Consider the following 18,558-nt stretch of genomic DNA (forward strand, 5'->3'; position numbering starts at 1 on the left):
CACACTATGTGTGCCCTCAAAATTTGTATGTTGAAGCCCTAACCACTTTGGAGATAGAGTCTTTAAGAGGTAATTAGGCTAAGTGAGGTCATAAGAGTGGAGACCTAATCCAATAGGGCTGGAGGAAAAGATACCAGCGCCCTCTGTCTGCCATCTGAGGATATGCAAGAAGGCAGCTGTCTGCAAGCCAGGGAGAGAGCTCTCACCAGGAACCAAATAAGCTGGCACCTTGGTTGTGGATTTCCCAGCCTCCAGAACTGTGAGAAAATAAATTTCTGTGTTTAAGCCACCAGGTTATGGTATTTTGTTATGGCAGCTCCAGCAGACTACTACAAACCTGCTTTTGCTTTTATTGATTTTCTTGATTGTTTTCCTGCTTTCAGTTTCATTGATTTTTGCTCTAATTTTTATTGTTTCTTTTATTCTGTTTACTACGGATTTAATTACTCTTCTTTTTCTAGTTTCCTAAGGTGGAAGCTTATATTATTGATTTTAGCTCTTCTTTTCTGATATACCCATTTAATGGTGTAAATTGCCCTCTAAGCACTGCTTTCACTGCATTCCACAAATTTTGATGTTTTATTATTTTTTTCATTTAGTTCAAAATATTTAAAAATTTCTCCTGAAATTTCTTCTTGATCCATGTATTATTTAGAAGTGTGTTGTTTAATCTCCAAGTGCTTTGGGATTTTCCAGCTATCTTTTTGTTATTGAGTTAGTTTAATTCCATTGTGGTCTGAGACCATACATTGTATAATCTCTGTTCTTTTAAATTTGTTAAGATGTGATTGTGGTCCAGGTTGTGGTCTATCTTTGTGTATGTTCCATGTGAGCTTGAGAACAGGGTGTACTCTGCTGCTGGATGAAGTAGTTTGTAAATATCAATTAAATCCAGTTGATTGATGGTGCTGTTGAATTCAGCTATATCCTTACTGCTTTTCTGCCTGATGGATCTGCTCATTTCTTATGGACGGATGTTGAAGTCTCCAACTACTATAGTGGACTCTTCTATTTCTCCTTGGAATTCTATCAGTTTTTGCCTAACATATTTTGATGCTCTCTTGTTAGGCATGTACAAGTTAAGAATTGTTATGTTTTCTCGGAGAACTGACTCCTTTATCATTATGTAATGCCTCTGTTCTTCATAATTTCCCTTGTTCTGAAGTTGGCTCTGTCTGAAATTAACATAGCTACTTCAGTTTTCTTTGATTAGTGTCAGCATGGTAACTCTTTCTCCATTTTCTTTTAATCTGGATGTGTGTTTATCTTTAAAGTGGGTTTCTTTTAGACAACATATAGTTGGGTCTTGTTTTTTCTCCCCTCTGACAATCTCTGTCTTTTATTTGGTGTATTTAGACCATTGCCATTTAAACTGATTATTGATTTAGTTGGATTAATCTTTGCCGTATTTGTTACTGTTTTCTATTCATTCCGCTTATTTTTTGTTCCTATTTTGTCTTCCAGTCTTTGTCTGCCATTTGTGGTTTTAGTTGAGCATGTTATGTAATTCTGTTTTCTTTCCTTTCTTAACATATCAGTTATACTTCTTTTTTTTTTCTTTTTTAAATAATTGCCTTATGGTTTGCAATATGCATTTACAACCAGTCCAAGTCCACTTTCAGATAGCATTACGCCTCTTCACAGGCAGCACAAATACCTTATAATAACCAAATATTCCTGCTTCCTCTCTCCTGTTCCTTGTATCACTGTTGTCATTCATTTCACTTATACCTAAGCATACATAGGCACACACACACATATATAAGCGTAAATAATCAATAATCGAATACATTGTTTTTATTATTATTCAAACAAACTGTTATCTATTAGATAAATTTTAAAAAAGAAGTTTTAATTTGCCTTCCCTTCCTCCTTCTCTAATGCACATATCCTCAAGCTCGAAGGCTCTCCACAGCTGAGCGCAGTTTACTGCTAAACTGTCAAAGGCATTCTTCATTTTTGTTAGGGCGTTTTTCTCTTCGTGTTTCTTTCTTAGCATTTCCATCTCTCTGCTTCTGTGACCCAACTGTTCTTGCATATTGTTTACTTTTCCCACTAGAGCCCTTCACCTATTGATCATAGCTGTTTTAAATTCCTGGTGTAGTAATTCCACCATCCCTGCATATCTCAGACTGGTTCTGATGCTTGCCTTGGCTCTGCAAACTGTGTCTTTTGCCCGTTGGTGTGCCTTGTAATTTTTTAGCTTAAAGCCAGACATGAAATACTGAGTGAAAGGAGCTCTGGTAAATAGGCCTTTAGTGATATGGTGGTAAGCTATAGGCGGAGGAGAAGGGTTCTGTAGTGCTGTGATGACGTCTCAGTCTTTTCGAGCCTGTGACTCTGGGCTGTGACCGTCTCATGTGCTTTTCAGTCCTCCACTTCTCCTGCCTTAGGAAGGGCAGGCTGGCTAGCGGGGGTCGAGTTGGGTATTTCCCTTCCCACAGGGAGGTTAGTCTGATAAAACCCCAATAGTTCAGGCTCTGGTTAGTTTGTCCTGAGGGCAGGCCTTGTTAAGAAGAACAGATGCCCTGCCTCCGCCTCCTGGAAGCCTAAGGGAATTTTCCGATGATCTCCGCTGTGAGACCCTGGTGGAGCTCCAGAAGGTAAAGTCACAAAAGCGTGTGTGTGTTGGGGGTCCTGCAGTTTTTCGCTCCCGTTTCCCCGCAGAGCCTCCATCAGCATGTCACTTGCGGTTCAGGTTCTCCTGCTCCTGTGCTCGTTCCCAGGGCGGTTTCTGCTCGGGTCACCTGTGCTTCTCTGTGTGTGCCTGTCTGTCCCGCCACTGTGGGGGGAAGGCAGTTTGCCTGTGACCTCATTTTCTGTCAGATCTAAGAAGAGTTTGACCGACTTTTGGCTTGTTACAGTGAGTGGCGAGTTCCAGCCTCCTCCCAGGCCAGAACCAAAGCCGGAGGGTGAGTGGAGTTGTTAAATCTAAGGTTGGTAAATACAAGGTTACAGCGTTTATTTCTTCTTGGAGATTACAGTTGCTTTTCTTTTTTCTACTTACCTTGTCTATATTTATTGACTCCTTAAATTGTCCAGAATTCTCAGTTTAGTATCCTATATCTGTATGATTTGAGTCTTAAAGTTTATTGAGACTTGTATTATGACCCCAGAATATGGTCTCTCTAGGAAAACGTTGTGTGTGTACTTGAGAAGAATATGTGCTCTGCTGTTGTTGGGTAGAGGACGTAGAAATGTCACTTAGGGCACATGGGTCCATAGTGTCATTCGAGTCGTCTCTGTCTGTGTTGATTTTCCGTCAACTGTTCTATCAACTATTGAGAGAGAGGTGTTAAAATCTGCAACCGTGTGATTGTTTTATTTCTCTCTCCTTTCAGTTCCATCAGGTTTTGCTTCATGTATTTTGAAGCTCTGTTATTTAGGAACGCAAAGATTTAGAATTTTTATGTCCTCTCGATGAATTGACCTGTGTCATTATTAAGTGACTCTCTTTATCTCAGATAATATTCTTTGATCTAAAGTCTACTTTGTCTAATTTTAATGTAGCTACTCCAGATTTCTTTTGATTAATGTAGCATAGTATAGCTTTTTCTCTCCTTTTACTTTTAACCTATTGTCTCTATATTTCAAGGGGTTTCTTTGTAGGCAGCATACATTGGGTCTTGCTTTCTAATCCAGTCTGTCAATCTTTGCATTTTAATGGGATCTTTTTTGAGGGGGAGTTTATGAGGAAGTTTGGCCCTGAGCTAATATCTGTTGGCAATCCTCCTCTTTTTGCTTGAGAAAGATTGTCGCTGAGCTAACATCTGTGCCCATCTTCCTCTATTTTATGTAGAATGCTGCCACAATGTGGCTTGATAAGCAGTGTGTAAGTCCACGCCTGGGATCCGAACATGCGAACCCCAGGCTGCCAAAGTGGAGTGTGCAAACTTAACCACTGCGCCACCAGGCCAGCCCCTTAATTGGATTGTTTAAATAATTTATGTTTAATGTAATTTATTGATGTTGTTGGGTTTAAAATACCATCTTACTATTAGTTATCTGTTTGTCCCATCTGTTCTTTGTTCCCTTTTCCCTATTTTTCTGACTTCTTTTTAATTAGTACCTTTTATGCTTCCGTGTTCTGTCCTTTGTTAGCTCATTAGCTGTAACATTGTGTTTTGTACTCTTAGTGGTTGCTGTAGGGTTTGTAGAATACATCTTCACTCCTCCTGTTCTGCCTTTAAATAATTTTAGGGCCCTTCATGTATAAGGTCAGAGCTTACAACAGTGGGCTTCCATTTTCTCTCTCTCCACCTATGTTCCATTGCTGTCATGTTTTCTTTTTAATTGAGGTTATGATAGCTTACAACCCTGGGAAATTTCAATCGTACGTTGTTGTCTGTCAGTCATCTTACAGGTGCACCCCTTCACCCTTCGTGCCCACTCCCCGTTCCCCTCCCCCCTGGTAACCACTAGTCTGTTCTCTTTGTCCGTGTGTTTGTTTATCTTCCACATATGAGTGAAATCATATGGTGTTTGTCTTTCTCTGTCTGGCTTATTTTGCCTAACATAATACCTTCAAGGTCCATCCATGTTGTTGTGAATGGGACAGTTTTATCCTTTTTTATGGTTAAATAGTACTCCATTGTGTATATATACCACATCTTCTTTATCCAGTCATGAGTTGATGGGCACTTGGGTTGCTTCCACGTCTTGGCTATTGTAAATAATGCTGCAGTGAACATAGGGGTGCATGAGTCTCTTTGAATTGCTGATGTCAGGTTCTTTGGATAAACACCCAGTAGTGGGATGGCTGGGTCATATGGTAGTTCTATTTTTAATTTTTTGAAAAATCTCCACACTGTTTTCCATAGTGGCTGCACCAGTTTGCATTCCCACCAGCAGTATATGAGGGTTCCTTTTTCTCAACAACCTTTCCAACATTTGTTATTTTTCGTCTTGGTTATTTTAGCCATTCTAGCGGATGTAAGGTGCTATCTTAGTGTAGTTTTGATTTGCGTTTCTCTGATGATCAGTGATGATGAGCATGTTTTCATGTGCCTATTGGTCATCTGTATATGTTCTTTGGCGAAATGTCTGCTCATATCCCCTGCCCATTTTTTGATCAGGTTGGTTGATTTTTTGTTGTTGAATTGTGTGAGTTCTTTATATATTATGGAGATTAACCCTTTATCGGATATATGATTTGCAAATATTTTTTTCCAGTTGGTGCATTGTGTTTTTGTTTCAATCCTGTTTTCCCTTGCCTTGTAGAGGCTCTTTAGCCTGCTGAAGTCCCATTTGTTTATTCTTTCTATTGTTTCCCTTGTCTGAGAAGACCTGGTGTCTGAAAAGATCCTTTTAAGACTGATGTCAAAGAGTGTGCTGCCTGTATTTTCTTCCAGAAGTCTTATGGTTTCAGGTCTTTGATCCATTTTGAGTTTAATTTTGTGAATGGCATAAAAGAATGGTCTATTTTCATTCTTTTACATGTGGCTGTCTGGTTTTCCCAACACCATTTGTTGAAGAGACTTTCCTTTCTCCATTGTGTTTTCTCAGCTCCTTTGTGAAAGATTAGCTGTCCATAGATGTGTGGTTTTATTTCTGGGCCTTCAATTCTGTTCCATTGATCTGTGTGCCTGTTTTTGTACCAGTACCATGCTGTTTTGATTACTGTAGCTTTGTAGTATATTTTGAAGTCAGGGATTGTGATACCTCCAGCTTTGTTCTTTTTTCTCAGGATTGCTTTAGCAATTTGGGGTCTTTTCTTTGTTCTATTTCTGTGAAGAATGTCATTGGGATTCTGATTGGGATTGCATTGAATCTGTAGATTGCTATAGGTAGTATGGACGTTTTAACTATGTTTATTCTTCCAATCCATGTGCATGGAATGTCTTTCCATCTCTTTGTATCAGTTTCTTTCAGGAAAGTCTTATAGTTTTCATTGGTTAAATTTATTCCAAGGTATTTTATTCTTTTTGTTGGAATTGTGAATGGAATTGTGTTGACTTCTCTTTCTGTTAGTTCATTATTAGAGTATAGAAATGCTACTGATTTATGTAAGTTGATTTTGTACCCTGCAACTTTGCTGTAATTGTTGATTACTTCTAGTAGCTTTCTGATGGATTTGTTAGGGCTTTCTATATATAAGATCATGTCATCTGCAAACAGCAAGAATTTCACTTCTTCATTGCCTGTTTGGATTCCTTTTATTTCTTTTTTTTGACTAATTGCTCTGGCCAAGACTTCCAGTACTATGTTGAATAAGAGTGGTGAGAGTGGACACCCTTGTCTTCTTCCTGTTCTCAGAGAGATGGCTTTCAGTTTTTCCCCCTGAGTATGATGTTGGCTGTGGGTTTGTCATATGTGGCCTTTATTATGTTGAGGTACTTTCCTTCTATCCCCATTTTATTGAGAGTTTTTATGATAAATGGATGTTGGATCTTGTCCAATGCTTTCTCTGTGTCTATTGAGATGGTCATGTGGTTTTTGTTCCTCATTTTGTTCATGTGATCTATCACATTGGTTGACTTGCAGGTTTTGAACCATCCCTGTCTCTCTGGTGCAAATCCCATTTGATGATGGTGTATGATCTTTTTAATGTATCTCTGTATTCGGTTTGTCAGTATTTTGTTGAGGATTTTTGCATCTATGTTCATCACTGATACTGGCCTGTAGTTTCCCTTCTTTGTGTTGTCCTTGTCTGGTTTTGGGATCAGGGTGATGTTGGCCTCTTAGAGTGTGTTAGGAAATGCTCCATCTTCCTCACTTTTCTGGAATAGTTTGAGAAGGATAGGTATTAAATCTTCTTTGAGTGTTTGGTAGAATTCTCCAGAGAAGCTGTCTGGTCCTGGACTTTAATTTTTGGGGAGGTTTATGATTGCTGTTTCAATCTCTTTACTTGTGAGTTGTCTATTCAGATTCTCTATTTCTTCTTGATTCAATTTTTGGAGGTTGTAAGAGTCTAAGAATTTATCCATTTCTTCTAGGTTGTCCAATTTGTTGGTATATAGTTTTTCATAGTATTCTCTTATAATCTTTTGTATTTCTTTGGTAGCCATTGTAATTTCTCTTCTTTCATTTCTGATTTTATTTATTTGAGTCTTCTCTCTTTTTATTAGTTAATCTAGCTAAGGGATTGTCAATTTTGTTTATTTTCTTGAGGAACCAGCTCTTTGTTTCATTGATCCTTTCTACTGTCTTTTTTGTTTTGATTTCATTTATTTCTGCTCTAATTTTTATTATTTCCCTCCTTCTGCTGACTTTGGGCTTTGTTTGTTCTTCTTTTTCTAATTCAATTAGGTGTAGTTTGAGATTGCTTATTTGAGATTTTTCTTGTTTATTGAAGTGAGCCTGTATTGCAGTGAATTTCCCTCTTAGGACTGCTTTTGCTGCATCCCAAATGAGTTGTTATGGTGTGTTTTCATTTTCATTTGTCTCCAGATAATATTTGATTTCTACTTTGATTTCTTCAATGATCCATTGGTCGTTGAGTAGCATGTTGTTTAATCTCCACATCTTTGCCCTTTTCCCAGCTTTATTCTTGTAATTGATTTCTACTTTCATAGCATTATGGTCAGAAAAGATGCTTGATATTATTTCAATCCTCTTAAATTTATTGAGGCTTGCTTTGTTTCCCAATATATGGTCTTTCCTTGAGAATGTTCCATGCACCCTTGAGAAGAATGTATAACCTGCTATTTTTGGATGGAGTGTTCTCTATATATCTATTAAGTCCATCTGGTTTAGTTTTCATTTAAATCTACAGTTTCCTTGTTGACTTTCTGTCTGGATGATCTATCCATTGGTGTTAATGGGGTATTGAGGTCCCCTACTATTATTGTATTGTTGTTGATATGCTGTCATATGTTTTAATTCTACATGTTATAAAGCCCACAATAGATTATCATTTTTAACTAAATAGTTAATTCTCTCTCTCTCTCTGTCTCTTTCTCTCTCCTTCTCCCTCTCGCCCTCTCTTTTCTCTCCTCTCTCTCTCCCTCTCTCCCTCCCCACTCCTCTTTTGAAACAAGAAAGAAGTTTAACTCTCCACCATGTCCTAAAAGTGCAGATAGGTGCTCAGGGGTCCAGGCCCTTTCTGTCTTGTTGGTACTGCCATCCTTAGGGTTTTGGTGCCATACTCATGTTGTACAATGATTTATCACTTTGTCTCCAGTCTGTCCAGCTAGTTCAGGAAAAGAGGGAAAGAAGAAAGGGTGGTATGATACGGAGGTTACACACAATGCTTCTGCTTCCACTTCTCTGACCAGAACTTCCTCCTGTACCCATGTTCTTGGGGGAGGAAGGGCTGAGAGATGTTGTCCTTCTTTTAGATTGCTAGATGCCCAGCTAAAACTTAGGGGTCCTGTTATCTGAGACTAGGAGTCTTTCCTTTCTAAACCTCCCCTTCCATTTCTGTTCTCAGTATTGTCTAGAATTGTAGTTTTAACTTGTTATTGTTCATATATATTTTACATTCAGTTTTTAAGTTCTTTGGAGCTGAACTGCTTGGGTTTGAGTTCCACATTTGCTGTTTATTAGCTGAATAAACATGGGTAAGTCCTTTGACCTCTCTGTGCCTCATTTTCCTTATTTGAAAAAGGAGGAAATAATCCTACCATATAGGAACCATATAAGATTGAATAAAGTAATTCCATAATACCTATCACATAGAATTCAATTAATTAATTCATATAAAGCATTTAGAATAGTTCTTGATGCATAATAAGCACTGAGTAAATGTTGGTTATTAATATCATTAGGATTATTATTGCACTACTGGTTTATTTTTTTCTTCCTCAAGTGCATATTTCAGTAGTTCTTTCAGTAGGGGCTGTGGGTACTATATGTTAAAATATGGTAATAGTTAAACTGGATACGGTATTCTAGGTTCTTAGTTATTTTCCTTCAACATTGAAGATATTATTTCATTTTCTTCTAATCTGTCAATCTGTTGGTTATCCTTTTGTAAGTAATTGGTATGTTCTGTCAATTGACTTTTTAGATTTTCTCTTTCTCCTTGCTTTTCTGCCATTTCTTTACAACGTGTCTAAGAGTGGATGATTCAAAATTTATTCTGTTAACACTTGGAATTTTTCGCTTAGAGAATTCATGTCTAACTTGGAGATATTGAGTTTGGTTCCAGAACACTGCAATAAAGCAAATATCACAACAGAGAAAGTTACATGAATTTTTTGGTTTCCCAGTGCATATAAAAATTATATTTACACTGCGGTGGTAAATTAGTAGTAGTAGTCTATTAAAGTGTGCAGCAGCATTATGTCTAAAAACAATGTACGTACCTTAATTAAAGAGTACTTTTTTGCCAAAGATGCTAACCATCACCTGAGCCTCCATAATCTTCTTGCTGGTGGAGGGTCCTGTAAAAACCACAGCATCTGAGATGCGTAATAAAATGAAGTATGCCTGTGTTAGCTGTTAATGTTTTCAAAGATCTTTTTCTCCCTCCTCCTGATCTATTAGACATAGATTAGTGTTTCTCTATCATCCATTTTTCTTAGCTTCTTTTTTGTATTTTTTTTATTACTCTGAACTGATTTCTGAGAGATTGTCTTAATTTAATTATTTAAATTATCATCTTTTTCTTTGCTTCCTGCCTGGTGTTTACTCCATCTTTTGAGTTTTCAATTTGATGACCATTTCTTATTGTGTAGAGTTCTGGTTGGTTCTTTTTTATGTCTGCCTGTCTTTTCCGATCTGCCTCTTTTGTTTCATGAATGCTATTCCATTTTTCACTTCTTGGCTGTCTTGAGCAGCTTTATTTCAGAGTCCTTTTCAGACTGCTGTCTTATGTCCATTTCTGCAGGTGTCAGCCTCCACCCTTCACAAAACTTTGTGAGGTTTTTTTTAACGTTTATGATGTCATTGAACTACTTTGTGGACTTGGTGATTTTGTTTGAAAGCTCATATTGTGTGAACATTTTCTTTCGGCGGATTTCATCTGCACTCCAGCCTCCAGATCCGTTTGTGTCTTTGGCTGTCACACCCTGAAGAGATAATGTAATCCCAGACCCCGAGATCACATGACATGGGCTCCAAATTACTCTAAAGAAGGATTAGGCCAGTTTATGACATCATCTTGCGTTTCCACTGTTACGCTTTATTTCAGTGATTTATGTTATTTAACAGGTGAAAGGTGTACCTCATCATTTCAATTTGTGTTCCTCTTATTGATGCTTAGACTGAGCACTTTTCCAGAATTGCCTCTAGTTCCCTGATAAATGATTTCTGGGTTGAATTTCTTTTCTTTTCTTTTCTTTGAAGTCACACTTGTTTTTACCCAAGTGTAACTACCCAGCTTGATTATGCATATTATTCACTAAATGACTTCTGTCACTTTCCAAAAGTTGTATTTAGGCCCAGAGGAGAAGGGTGTTTGCAACAGTCTGCTTTAGATTTTTCCACCCTCTGGTTATTCAGATTCAGCCTGTTTTTCTAATACCGTCTGTATCTACTGTGCTGTTAAGAAGTGAGATGCACAACTGTGATCCTGAACCATTTCTGAAACTGAGTTATAGTTGGTATTCTGGTTATTAGCACTGTGTAACAAACATTTTATAGTTTTTAGTGGTGTAAATCAACCATTTTATAATGCTCCTGGATTCTGTGGTCAGGAATTCAGAGTGGGCACAGCCAGAAGGGTTTGTCTCTGTTCCACAGCACCTGGGGCCTCAGCTGGGAAGACTTGAAGGCTGATGGGGACTAAACAGATGGAGTCATTGGAAGACTTATTCAGTCACACGTCTGGCAGTTGATGCTGGCTTTTGGCTGGGATGTCAGCTGGGGCTGTCATCTGAAATACTGATAGTGGCTTTTCTGTGTAGTAGCTTGGGCTTCCTCACAATATGGTGGCTGGGTTTCAGAAGTGAGCGACCAAGAGAGAAAGTCATAAATACATGGCATTTTTGCAGTCTAGCTTTAGAAGCCCCATGACCCCACTTCCATGTTGTAAACAAGCCCACCACGCTCATGGGAAAGGTGTAGAGAGCTCCTCACTCGAGGAACAGTGTCAGTCACGTCGTAACAAAAGCGTGTGTGTTGGGAGACATGTTGTGGCCCTCTTTGGAAAATATAGTCTGCCAAGCTGGGAAAATAAATTATGTTTAATTCTTAGTAAGCCAGTAAAGGAATTTTTAAAACATTTTTTTAAATATATTATAAGAGTTTAAACAAAATTTTTAAATTTAATCCTCTCAAGTAAGGTTTAATACAAAACTCTATTCTGTAATAATTTTGTGTATTAAGATTTTATGATAGTACTTTATAATCCTTTTTGTCCTATTTTCTATTTATTAATATTTTCTAAGATAGCTTTTATATCACTATTTTTATTTTGCAGATAAAACTATAAAATGTAATATGGATTCATTGAGAGATTCACCTAAAAAGAAATCTGAAAAGAAACAACAGTGCATCTCTTTAAAAGATGTAAATAAGGTTGTACTTTTAAGTGTTTGTTACATATAAAGTTCATATAATGTTGATTTTAGAATATTCTCCTTTAAAATCTACTAGTAACCAAAAATATGTTTTCTGTTAAAAATCCTTGGCTATGTGGGGCTGGCCTGGTGACGTAGTGGTTAAGTTTGCACGGTCCACCTCAGCGGCCTGGGGTGTGCGGGTTCGCATCCTGGGCACAGACCTATACACTGCTCTTCAAGCTGTGCTGTGGCAGCATCCCATCCCACATACCAAACAGAGGAAGACTGGCAATGGATGTTAGCTCAGGGCCAGTCTTCCTCACACACAGAAAAAATCCCTGGCTGTGATAGTTTCATTCATGAAAAAATAGAGTTTGCATGTTTGCTGTGTTTCAAAAGAACAAGATAACTCCCGCTCCCCTCTTGACAAGCCCACGTTCTTGGCCTAGTGGCTTTTCTACAAAATTGGGTATTCTCATTTTAACAAGGGTGTGACCATCTGGGATTATGGGACACTCTAACAGTTAAGTTCAAGTCTAACCTGGCCCTCAGTCCCTTTGACCAGACAGAGGAAAGTAATTACAGGACAACATAAGCACTGACTGTCTGAAATGCCAGCTGCCCGCAGCTGGGACGCTTCAAACTAGTGGATTTGGCAGTGGCGTGATCAACTTTCCACTGCTTTGTCTCCGTATCTGTGTTGTCTGAAAATTATCCGAGGTGATTGTTGTGAGAAGAATTCCCATGGAGTTTTGGTTCCTCAAGAATATATATCTTGCTGGCCTACAGACTCTTTCTGAAAAATATTTTTTTGCAGTGTGTTGAATCTTCAGTGTACTGGCCAACAAAAAGAGGCATCACCATATACGCTGACCCAGATATACCAGCAGCAAGGTACGATTTGAACGTTCAGTGGAATTGACTAGAGACTTAACTATAAGTATTGTTCCATAAGACTGATGATAGGAAAGTATTTAATTAAAAAAAACAGAAGAATGGCCCTGGAAATTCTGATTAAATGTATATTAATTTAAAAGAAAAGCGTTGTGACAAATGGTTAGCAGGCACAATTGACCAAAAACATCGTGGCTCTAGTTTCCTTGTTGCCTTATCAGGCAAGGTTGTTTCAGTAAGGCAGGTCGAACAAAGTTGTCTTGATGTAAAGGGTGGGTAACTGTGGGCCAGGTGGCAGTACAAGCTGGTGGAAGTCCAGGGATGGTTTGCTGAAGATGAGTTCCAAAGGCTTTGACTGGTAGTCTGTCCTCATCAAGATGCACATGAGTGATGTTAATGAAAGCTCAGAAAGGCCGTAATATTAGACCACTTCACATGTTGTGTAAGATCTTAAAGTGGGGTCCTTCCATTTCTCCCGCCTCCTGGACTCTATGCTAGTGTCAGCATACATTTGCTTGACAAATTTGTTATAAATGCTAGAATCTATTATCATTTGTATTTAAACAGCCAGTTATCTTTTAGAGAGATTTGAACAAACAGTAGGAAAAATATCCCATATCTTTACCTTTGTAGTTACCATCAGTGCTCTCTGCTTTTTGCGTTGATCCAGGTTTCCTTCTGGTCTCTCTCTCCTTCTACTTCAAGACCTTCGTTTACTCTTGTATTGTGGGTCTGCTGGTGATGAATTGGTTCAGCTTTTGTATATCTGAAAAATTATTTCCACTTCATTTTTTAAAAACTATTTTTTGTAGGTATAGAGTTCTAGGTTGACAATTCTTTTCTCCCTGTATTTTAAAGATACTGCTCCACTCTCTGCTTGCTTGCCTTGTTCCCAATGCAGAACCCACTGTCGTCTTTTTCTTTGTTCCTCTATTTGCAACATATCTTCTTCCTCTCGCTGCTTTTAAGATTTTCTCTTTATTACTGGTTTGAGCAATTTAATTATTATATGCCTTAGTGTAGTTTCTCTCGTGTTTCTTCTACTTGGGCTTCATTAAGGTTCTTCATTTGTAGGTTTCTGTCTTTCATCAAATTTGGGAAGTACTCAGCTGTTATTTTTTGCACTCATCTCTTTTCTCCTCCCCTTTTGAGACTGATGAGACGAATGTCAGACTTTCTGATATTGTCCAAAAGGTCCGAGGCTTTGTTCATCTTTTCAACCTTTTTTTCTTGCTCTTTTTCAGATTAGTCATTCTCCGGGTCTGTTTTTAACTTAACTCACTCTTCTGTCATCTTCATTGCTATTGAGCTCATCCAGTGAATTTTTTATTTGATGTATTATATTTTTCAGTTCTAAAGTTTTTATTTGATTTTTTTGTAGTTTATATTTCTTTGGTGAGAACTTTTATCGTTCCATCCAAGAGTGCTCACCTTTCCTTTTCCCGTGGAGCATGGTCATAATGCTGCTTTCAAGCGTTTGATGATTCCCACGTCCGAGCCATCTTGGGGTTGGTACCTGCTGATCATCGTTTCCCTAGACAGTTGATCTGATTCTCCTGGTTCTTTGTGTGTTGGGTAATTTTGGGTTGTATTCTGGGTATTTCGAATGTTATGGTGAGAGACAGGTTTCTGTTAAAATCCTCTGGAGAAAGTTGATTTTGTTGTTTGTTTCAGCAGGAGGCCAACAGCTCCCCGAGGTTCAGACCTCACATTCTGTCTCACTTTCTGCGGGTGCGGACTGCAGCGTGAGCTCTGTTCCCGGTCTTTCCGGGCATGCTGCTGCGCTGGGTGTGTTCTGAATACGCTCATCTTGGGCTGAGCCTGGACTTGTGTTGGATCATAAACAGAGATAAGGGCCCCCCTTCTCCTCTGGCTCTTGCTCTCTTTTTTTCCAGGACTTTCCTCACCTTCACCGCCCTCTGATGCTCCCTCTGCTTGTTGCTCTGGCCAGGTAGATGGTTTCTCTTGGAGAAACTGCCATGCGGTTCTGTGTGATTGGGGCTGTTCGTGGAGCAAAACAGCAATAGAAATGAGAGAAGAAAAGATGGAGATTTTCCCCACGCAAGCTTTGGCCCGTGGGGTCCCCGTTTCCCAGCTCCCCTGGGGGAGAGAGAGGTCTTCTCTCAGGTTTCAGGGGACTGCACTGCTGTTGCCAGTGCAGTGTGTGGCTCCGTGGGTAGAGCTGGCCTTGGTGGTGGGGGGGGTGGGGGGGGGGGCGCCAGGAGAGAAGACAAGAAAAAGTCAGCTGGGATCCCCCACACTCTGGTTTGGGGCTCCTCCTCCCGGTTCTCTGGCTTGAAATAGAGGGTTTCTCTCAGAGTTTTTGATGTCTACGCTCCCTACACAGTTCCAAGTGTCTGGCCAGCGTCGCTCAGGTCAACACTGAGAGATGGAGGAAGATGAAAGCCCAGGAGCTCTCCATGATTCTGGTGTTTTTGGTGTTTTGACTTCTCTCCGTCGTGGTTTTGTGCCTTATCCAGAGTTTCTGGTTGCGGCCAGCAGGAGAGAGGCTGTGGTGGGCTCACTCGCTTGGTGAGCGCCGGAGCTGTCACAGTGGTCTGCATGCTTACAGGGCTCGGCTTCAGTTCTCACGTGAACTTACTTACATAGATCAGCTTATTCCTCAGGGGCACTTCTTAAATTTTCTCACAGAAAATAAAGATGTTTTCAGGATTGGGGTAAATGGGTTCCAAAATTTTAATAAATGTTTTTGATTTCTAGAGCTGTATGTCAGAAGGCAAATGAGAAATCACTTAGATTGGCTGAGAAGAAAGAATACAATGAGAAGAATGGCTGTGTGAAGTACGAATTTTTTCTTGGCCTCGATTTTTTTATTGAAATAATTGTAATAAAAGTATAAGCAAGAAGAATTTACATATGATTTTATTATTAAATTTCAAACCTGCATTCCCATGAAAAAATATACATAAAGTGTCTTCTGTGGGCTCTGAAGTGAGTTTTTTCTTTTCTGTTGACTAGGGTGAATTTTTCTGTTTAAATTTCGTTCTACTGTAAATAGTCATTTCCTCCCTCCGCTTCCTGATTCTCTTGGTGAAGTGAACAGCTTTATGAAACAAATGAGATGGAGTTGGTCTTTGGGGCTGTTGATTTTGTGTGGGTTGGTGTTTGCTTTCTTCCCAGTTTTCTGATGTTATAGGTCTGTCACCTGCTGGAGAAACTAATTATTTGTAGTGTGGAATGTGGGGTTTTTTTGTTCTGCCAGATTCACAATGTATTCACTTACAAGTTGCTAACAATAGAGTAGTAACTTCATTTTATACTTGTTTAATCCACAAAATATTTTTATACCAATTTTTATGATTTCTTACCATAGCAGCCTAAAAGCACTCTTACATTCCAAGTAACTCTGGCTGCTCTGAAGCCATCAGAGTGACGTGGAGTTGAAGGCGGTTCAGAAGTGGGTAGATCATGCTGCATCCACTCATTGGCCTGCGGTGACCGGGGAGAGGTGTTGACATGCAGCCATTCAGGCTGCCCCACTTCCCAGAGGCCACTCTGTGCTCCTGTAATGTCCTCTCACGTGGCAGGAGCTCCTCACGGGGTTCCAGGGCTGGGGACTCTGAAGGCTGCCGCGGAGCCCGCAGATCTGGGGGTGGCTGTTACTGCCCCTGAATTCATATCCTCCTCCCGGGGCATCCCTCCACCTTTTACCTGAACGTTGTGCTACAAGTGCTTATTTTCCTCAGAACCAAAGACCTCGCCTTATCCATGCAGCTCATTTCTTTCTTTAATCCATCAAATCACGTCTTGATAAATTAACCCAGAAGTATTCTCTTGCCTTTTAGTTTTATATTGGAAGTTCGTATCTTATCTCCTGTTCAGCTAAATGCCCTTTACTCAGACCCCACTGATTACACGACGTCAGTTACTCTGTCAGTCCACTGTGGTTCCGGGGAGCCCTGAAGTGGCTCGAGATTAAACAGCAAAGAAGGAAGGAGGCAGTGGGTTTCTTAGAACCATGAGATGACCTGGTGATCACGCAGTCTTCTCCTTGGTCAGAGCAGGTGGTCCGGGTGGAGGGGGGCCGCAGGGGCCTGGCTTGACCACCATGGCCTTGTATCACAATGACCAAGGCAGGACAGAACCAGCCGTCATCTGAGAGCTGTGCCCTGGGAAGTGTAGTTCATTGTACCTGTCAAGGCGGAATTAAAGTAATAGCTCAATTGAAGAAAGATCAACGTTCTTTTTCCTTCAAATTGTCCTTTTAACTATTTTACAGATTATTGCAGTTTTTAAATCCTGATCCTTTGAGAGCTGATGGAATCTCTGATCTGCAGCAGGTATAACAACCCTAAAAAAAAGAAAGAAAACTGTTCACTCTTTAAATCCCTCTTCTTTCTCCCCCTGAACTTGAGATCAGAAGAGAAAGCCCTTAGATGGGGGGCTTCCCGGAGGACACCCTTTAGAAAGTACCTAGTGAATTATAGCTTTAGAGAAATTGCTCTTTTTTGATTTGGGCAGTAGATGACCTTCCTTTCATTTTGGTCGTTTTGGTAGTTTTTGATAAGCATATATACCTAGGTTTTTACCTTAAAGTCAGACTCTTGTGTTTCTTCGTTTCCATGAAGTTCTTGGTGTTCAGTGCTGAGCCCCAGCGCAGAGCCGTCTAAGCGTGTGTTCTCTTAGGTGCAGAGGTCGCCGTGGGGCGCGCGGCCACCGCTGGCCGTGCTCCGGAACAGCATCGAGCCGTGCCTGTCCCTCGGCTCGTCGCCGCTCTCCGCAGACCTGAAAAGGGTAACCAAGCTCCTAAAACCAACCTCGTGGGGGAACCCTGGCCTGTCCTAATGTGGACGGACGGTTAATAAACGGTTCTAAGGTTGCATTTGTGTAATTTCTTTGCTTTTGAAATTCTCCTTTAAGCTTTTGCTATTCATTTCTCATTTATTCTTAAGTCCAGGTTAACTTCTTATAAGTGAATAATTCTCTTCTGGAGAAACCGTTGTATAACTCCAGGCGCTTTTCTGAAATGCGTCTTCAGATGTGCCTCTGGAATGAACTAGGAAAGAGGAACAAGTTGCCAAAGCAGTTAGAATATACTTCTTAGCATTCTTTTCAAACTCACTTTATAGACCTGTGGTTTCACCTCGTAAATTGACCATACATGTTTACCAACTTCTTTCTTGAGACCAAAAAAAAGTTTAAAAGATACATATTTTTTTTTAAAAGAAAAAAAAGATAGAAGGAGAGCGAAGCCTTTAGTGGTGAGGAGGGTTCCGCAGGCTTTCAGACGGTGGGAGCAGGCAGCAGAGCCCGGCTGGCTTAGGGAGGAGGGAGTGGAGTGGGCGGGGGTGGTGAGCTGCCCCACCCTGTCTCCTGGACGTCCAGCCGTTTCTCAGGAAGGAGGTTGGAGGTGCTTTTTGGAACCTGAGTGGCCCTAGCGAACGACCTTTAGATGCTGCTCCTTGGGACTCTCCCTGTCAAAATGCCTGCTTGCTGCCCTGTCTTCCTCAGTGACGTGACTCTCACACGGTGACGAGCTTTGCCCCGCCCACAGATCTTCTAGTCTGCTTTTAGTGTCCCCCTGTGTTCACAGACATCAGGGATGAGGAGACGTTTGAAGAAAGCCCTCACCTAAAAAAAGAAAAAAAAATCGCTGCAGGAAACAGTGTAGGGAGTAGAAGGAAAACGTTAGAAAATAAATATCCTCAGAGATAAGAGAAGATGTATGTATTTAACAATAATAGGGTACTGCAAAAAAGGAAACTTCGAAGAATAAAAGGGGTTCTTGGAAATTGAGAATGTTATAGAAATAAAAATCAATAGTAGATTTGAGAGAGAAAAATGGAAACTAACAGAAAGTAGAACAAAAAGACAAAGAGGTGGAAATGGAGGAAAAAGAATTTGAGGATCAATTCGAGGTCCAATATCTGAAATGGGATGTCTAGAAAGAATGAAGAGGGCAGAAAATTCTGAGACGAGTAACACATGAGTCATTTCTGGACCTAATGGACATGACTCTTCAGGTTAAGAGAGTTTTCCTACCACGGGCCCAGCACAACCGAGAAACAGGATCGCAGACATGTTGTGGAGCATTGAAACTGGAGAGATTCCGAGATCAGGAACGCTGCCAGAGAGAAGAAAGCGGTCCCACACGCGCGGTCAGGAATTAGAATGGCTTCAGACTTCTCCACAGTAACACTAGGAGCACCAGCTCCAAAATTCGGATGAAAAGTTCTTTCCAACCTGGAAGTCTTTCCTGAAACTATCCATGAAGGGTGGGGGTCCAAGGAACGTGTTTTCAGACAGGCAGAGTCTC

At 40.1% G+C, this 18,558-nt stretch overlaps 1 protein-coding gene across 3 annotated transcripts in view; it reads left to right on the forward strand.

The window, feature by feature from the left end:
- TDRD12 (tudor domain containing 12) overlaps nt 1–18,558 on the forward strand; it is an 85,800-nt gene that overhangs the window by 32,327 nt on the left and 34,915 nt on the right. For all 3 annotated transcript variants that reach the window (XM_070498580.1, XM_070498581.1, XM_070498582.1), the window contains 5 exons: nt 11,306–11,403; nt 12,205–12,281; nt 15,003–15,083; nt 16,522–16,582; nt 16,929–17,036. In XM_070498580.1, coding sequence (XP_070354681.1) covers nt 11,306–11,403; nt 12,205–12,281; nt 15,003–15,083; nt 16,522–16,582; nt 16,929–17,036 — 425 coding nt within the window. The remainder of the gene's footprint in view (nt 1–11,305; nt 11,404–12,204; nt 12,282–15,002; nt 15,084–16,521; nt 16,583–16,928; nt 17,037–18,558) is intronic.

The sequence above is a fragment of the Equus asinus genome, chromosome 26, assembly GCF_041296235.1.
Source record: "Equus asinus isolate D_3611 breed Donkey chromosome 26, EquAss-T2T_v2, whole genome shotgun sequence".
NCBI lineage: Eukaryota > Metazoa > Chordata > Mammalia > Perissodactyla > Equidae > Equus > Equus asinus.